Below are 6,000 nucleotides of genomic sequence, written 5' to 3' on the forward strand. Positions count from 1 at the left end.
GAAGATGAGCGCTGTTGTGCTAAAGGGCCGGTCACACCTTGACGTTTTAGCCAGCGATGGCAACGTATTAAAATGTATGTAAAACGCTGGCTGACGTTGAACTTTTGATGTTTTTTTTTAAAGATTCGGACGTATTCATAACGAGTTGGTCGTATGCATAACATATTAGTAATGGACACAGAACGTTTCGTTGTGTTATAGATAACTTATACCAACGAATGCTGAACCTGTTGTCGGCCTACACAACCTATGCCCAACGATAGTCTAACTTAGGCATAGCGCGTTGCACGCATCGCCGACGATGTCGTGACGTAGCCTATTAAAAGGCTGACGCACAACGATTCGAATCATAACTGCCGTAGAAATGGAAGTGACAACATCGCGGTCACACCTTGGCGATATTGCCAGCGTATGCCGACCTAAGAAAAATGTGTCTAAAACATTGGGGGCACGTCAAATACGGTATGAGTAAGTTTGGTATACGTGAGTAGAACGCTAAAGTACGCTATCATACGTCGTAGTAAGTAGAGTACATCAAGAAATTTTAAACATGTTCAAAATTTTACGACGTACTCGGTGTATGACACACGTTCCGCATGCGATGGGGATAAGTTTTACACACGATATGCGGACGCTTACACACGTCCACAAAGGCTACTTATAAGCTACTCATAAGTCGAAACACGTCGCGGTAATGTCTTTTTTACGCGAAACTTATTTCTAACTTATGTTTGACGTGCTTTGAACCAATTCTTTACGTAGTCCCAACACACATCGACGTATGTAGACGTATTCCAATGACGTCTTCCGGTCGACAAAAAAAAAAAAAAAATGAATGTGTTTCTAGGTTACAACTGCCATATAAAGACGTGTTCCCAGCGGTTTTGGGAATTGGTATATAAAAATGCTGCTCATAAAAGGGGAACCCAACAGTGTTTTCGAGTTCCTTTTTGAGTCGATGTCCATGTCAGCAGTAACAGTATCAGTATCAGTATCAGTATTAGTATTAGTATTAGTTTGTTCATGTTGGCAGTAGTAGGTGGGTGTGAGGGGGAGGGTGTGGGTTATGATGGATCGTCCTTGCGTCCGCGTGTCCACGGGTGGGTTCATAGGCTGCCACTCAACGATTTAAATGGCTGCATCTCCACTATTGATAGTAGACGCTTGTGCTCAACAATTGGATTTTTTTTACACTCAACGACTTTTAAACGGTACCACTCAGCTAGTTTCATTGTTTACAATGAACGATTTAAATTGCTGTCACTCGCCTTTGTTTTTTGACGCTGGGGTTTGGAAATTTTAATCGTTTCTATTGAACGTTCTAAATCGCTCAAACCCCACTATTGAAAGTAGAGCTTGCGCTCAACAATTGGATTTTTTTACACTCAACGACTTTTAAACGGTACCACTCAGCTAGTTTCATTGTTTACAATGAACGATTTAAATTGCTGTCACTCGCCTTTGTTTTTTTTTTGTTTTTTTTGACGCTGGGGTTTGGAAATTTGAAGCGTTTCTTTTGAACGTGTTAAAACGCTCAAACTTGACTATTTTAAATAGACGCTGCCGATGGACAATTGGAATCATAGCCAAGCTAGACATCGAAGTGTGAACATCCTCGTCATGCCGAAGAAAAGTTTGAAGAATGCTGCAAATAAGTGTCCTGGCCGTGGCCGTGGCCGCTGACGCAAGGACGATCCGTTATACCGACGTCTTTCAGCCTATGAGTAACTTAAAAGTAACGTCTGTCGATGTGTGGCAACGATCGCGTAACGTGCCAACAACACGTTAATCATAGGTTAGAAATAAGTTTCGGGTACGCTAAACATTACCTCGGCGTGTCTCAACTTATGATTAACTTACAAGTAGCATGTGTTGACGTCTGTCAACGATCGCAGACCGTGCATACAACTTGTGGCCAGCGTAGCGGAACGTGTGAGTCATACGCCGGCATACGTCGTGAAATTTCAAGCATGAAAAAAATTTAAGGACAACCAAAAAGTACAACGTTTAAAGCCAACGTACAACGACGTATGGCAGTGTTTTTCAGCGTGCTCTCAATGTTATCAAAACTTACCCATAACGTATTCAACGTGTGCCAGCGTTTTAGAAAAAAAATTCAAAAATCGGCATACGTTGGCTAAAACGTCAAGGTGTGACCGGGCCTTAACTTAAAGGGGCACCCAAACGCACAGACCACCTTGACGCTAATCTATCCCTCGATACCCTACAAAATAGATATGATGTGTCTTTTTTCCGATTTATAAAGTCTGTAATTTTGCGAATAAAAGTCGAAATCTTCTTCTTCATCATCAAACTTCGCAGTGACGTCACAACTGGAAGTCGACCGCCAGATTTGTTTTATCCACAGGTTTCATTGCTGTACGATTTATATCAAACCACGAATCATTTTGGATTTCCCACAAATATGCTGAGTCGACGAGTCTTTGGTGGTTGCAGTAATACAAACCGAGATGGTTTCATGCTACACCAATGGCCGAAACACCCTAAGTTTGCTGACAGCAAGGACATGACATGAACAGACACAAATGGCGTCCCGGGAAAGTATGAAATGGGACGATCTCGTAACGTAAAAGACACCTGGTCAGCCTGCGATGGTGGGACAAAGCATTCGTCGCCAATTTTTTCGACGGTTTCGAGTCATGTCTGGGCTGTGTACGAGTGGTGTCTGCCTCTGCTGGAATAATATAACCAATTTATCAATTAATACGCAATCCCTTATGAATTGTCACTTGAACGGAAAAACAAAACCTACCAATCTGTAGTGAACATGCGACCGGTGTTTTTATCTTCACTAACACCTCCATTGTCGCCATCTTCGTCTGAATCGCTCGCACAAGGCTCAAAACGATAATTCTCCATAATTCCCCCAAAAGTGTTTCCATCACTAATTTGGTCTCCAATACTTCCTACAAAATCCCACTGATCAGTCTCAACATGCTGAAAACCTTCAGAGTTGCTAATGACAGAGGAATCAGTATCGGAACACGAGATTGAAATACACCGTTTCTCTACGTAAGCCGCCATTTGGATCAAGGTGGGTTCAAGGTGTGACGTCACTAAAGAAAAACAATCACCTCTCTCAGGCTTTTTTCGGCACTTTGTAATTGGCAAAAAATTCAAAAAAAAAATTTCTCTTCAAATCAGACCATGATTAATGATTTTCAAATGATTTATAGAAAAAAATTTGTGTTTGCGTTCCTCCCCTTTAACAAAAGATTTATTTTAAAACTAGAAGGGCACTCGGTGGAGCGCATACCTCCGCCACGCAATGCCTGATCCACGACAACATATCGGGCCCAATACATTTTTGAAATATCATGCTGTACATCGTTTTTGGCCCCATCTCTCAATGCTGAAGAATCACTTTGAAAATTAAATAAAGCTCGTATCCAGATCCGGACCTTCACCAAAATCGAACCATTTCTTCCTTGTCACACACCCAAAGTGTCCACCAAGTTTCGTCCGAATCCATCCACAACTTTTTGAGATACCGTGCTACGTATCGTTTTTGGCCCATCTCTCAATGGTGAAGAATCACTTTTAAAAAAAAAATTCTAGACGTCGGATGCGGATCTTCACAAAAATTGAATCAGTTCATCCTCGTCACACACCCAACGTGCCCACCAAATTTAATCTGGATCCGTCCACAACTTTTTTTGAGATATCCTGCACACAAACAGAGAAACAAACAAACCGACAGACAGAGAGGGGTGAAAACATAATTTCCTTCACCTTCGGCGGAGGAGGTAACGAGGGATTTATTACAGGCAGGTGTGATGCTGCAACAAATGTACGAGCCGGGTGCCTCTCTCTCTGCACCAAAAAGTCTACCATATTGACACTACAGCCGGAAGTCACTGAAAGCTGAAGTTTAATTGGTCAATACATTGCGCCGTGTCGGTGATCGCTGAAGACCGCCAGACACTACACGAAGATGCGTGACTGTTGCCGACTAATCACAAAAGTTGAACGTGTCCTACGTTTACGATGATCGCCGACGCTCCCGAAAACATTGCTGATGACAGTCATCAACCACCGCACATTACACGACTATCAAGAACTCTCACGGACTGTCCCTGTTGCGCTGCGTCGATAGTATGTGGCGGGCTTGAAGTGCAGAAAAAAACAAGAAGACGAAGGATGGACCAAACATTTTCCCTTGCTCAAGTAGTGACCTGGCCGTCGTAATCAGAGCAGTCATCATCAACATCTCCATCATCACTCATATCCTCGGTCTGGTTGTTCATGATCCCCTGTTGCTCCAATAATCTCAGGGTAATCCTGCACAAACACAGGACACATCCGGCTCACCCGACATACACAAACCGCTGGGCTATATACAGATGAAACGAAAAGCACATTTCTGAGGAATCATGGGTCTCATCACGCCAGTAGTTTTGTTGAAGCAATACGCCAAATCTAAAGTGGACAGACAGACAGACAGACAGACAGACAGACAGACAGACATTCAATTCATAGATCATGAGCAGCCTCAATTACAGACCCACGGTCAATGTATCCCCGGCACTCGGTGTACTCTGAGCATCTTCGATCGGGTCCATGATGACACGTGCCATCGTGTTTAAAAAAAAAAAGAGCCTTGATGCTGTTGTAAAGCAGTTTCTTGGCACAGGTTTTACTGGCTAGTTCGCCATTGCCTTCTGAAAGAGTCAGAGGCAGGGCAGGAACTTGTAATTTGTACAGGGTGCCGGTGATAGCTCGCTTACTCTTCGCAAAGGACACCACCGTGGGGGGGGGGGGGTCTTTAAGGTCCACCAACGAATGTTGCCAGACGGGACACCCGGCTTAACGTCCATTCGAGGGATGACACACACACACACGTTGATGAATCACCCTGCCTGTGAAACACTAGGACGGCAGTTTATAGCTGGGTCGGGATTCGAACCCAGGCTGTGCGTGCGCACTTTTAGCCTTAGGGCCCTCTCTCCTCTCTCCTCTCCCCCCCCCCCTCCTCTCCCCTCTCTCTCCCCCCCCCCTCCTCTCCCCTCTCTCTCCCCTCTCTCTCTCGTTCAAGTTACACCAAACAGGGTAACACACACACACACACACACACACACACACACACACACACACACACACACACACACACACACACACACACACACACACACACACACACACACACACACACGTCACGTGACCTGCAACAGCTTCACCATGACCGAACACGAAAGGCTGAAGCGAAAGCCTAGAAACAAGGCCTCGTCACGACACCGTTCGGGCTTCGTATCCGCTAAATACACATATAAACAATCCTCCACCAAGATGAGCGAGTCGGGCCAAGCACTGGCACGAACCTCGGGCCTCCGGCGGGCCCGCTCGGGCCTTGCTCACAAAGACTGTGCGCGAATAAAACGGGAACTTAATGGCACAACGATCCCGCGACAAGCGCGTGAGGTAAAGGCAAACACACTCTGAGGTAAAAAATAAAAAAAATAAAAAAAGCCCGCCGAACTGTTTCGACGACTCGCGTTTACTATTCTTATGTTGCTGCTGGTGCCGTCTTCCACCCGGTAAGAACGCGCGATGCCATTGGCCGAACGTCGAATTTTCCCGGCATGCTCAGGGGGGGAAAAAAAAAACGCCTTGCGGCGTGACGTCATCACGCACTTCACCCAAAAAAAGATCTTTCGTTGTTCACTTTTCCGCTGGTTTGAAGAGGCGCGTTTAATCCTTTAATGGGAAAATCTTTTGGGTGATATTATATCCCTTCTCGGAGTCCAATTATTTAGTAACCCGAGATGATACATGGATAGCCATTGAATTAACACCATGGAGTTGACTCAGCCTGTCTTCCTTCTGAGGTTGGTGAAATGAGCACCGGTATACTGGTAATCGGGGCACTGCATCAGCGGCATAGCCGCACCGCAAAGCAATGTAGCAACCAGCAGCCAAAAAGGCAGCACACGATGGCAACCTGACAACCCTCTTCGTTCCCACCTTGACACCAACAAGCTC

General features: G+C 45.1%; 1 protein-coding gene across 4 annotated transcripts in view; it reads right to left on the reverse strand.

The window, feature by feature from the left end:
• Positions 1-5,644, reverse strand: part of ARIH2 (ariadne RBR E3 ubiquitin protein ligase 2) — a 155,751-nt gene extending 150,107 nt beyond the window's left edge. For 2 of the 4 annotated variants that reach the window (XM_085899763.1, XM_085899760.1), the window contains exons 1-2: positions 5,340-5,589; positions 4,197-4,302 (exon numbers count right to left, since the gene is read on the reverse strand). In XM_085899763.1, coding sequence (XP_085755889.1) covers positions 4,197-4,268 — 72 coding nt within the window. In that variant the 5' untranslated portion in view covers positions 4,269-4,302; positions 5,340-5,589. Of the gene's footprint in view, positions 1-4,196; positions 4,303-4,525; positions 4,943-5,339 lie in introns of those variants that run through there. The other 2 variants (XM_085899761.1, XM_085899762.1) reach the window with 2 other exon arrangements.
• Between the last annotated feature and the right edge of the window lie 356 nt (positions 5,645-6,000).

Source organism: Eptatretus burgeri, chromosome 10, assembly GCF_056783735.1.
Source record: "Eptatretus burgeri isolate ZD-2024b chromosome 10, Ebu_testis_v1, whole genome shotgun sequence".
NCBI lineage: Eukaryota > Metazoa > Chordata > Myxini > Myxiniformes > Myxinidae > Eptatretus > Eptatretus burgeri.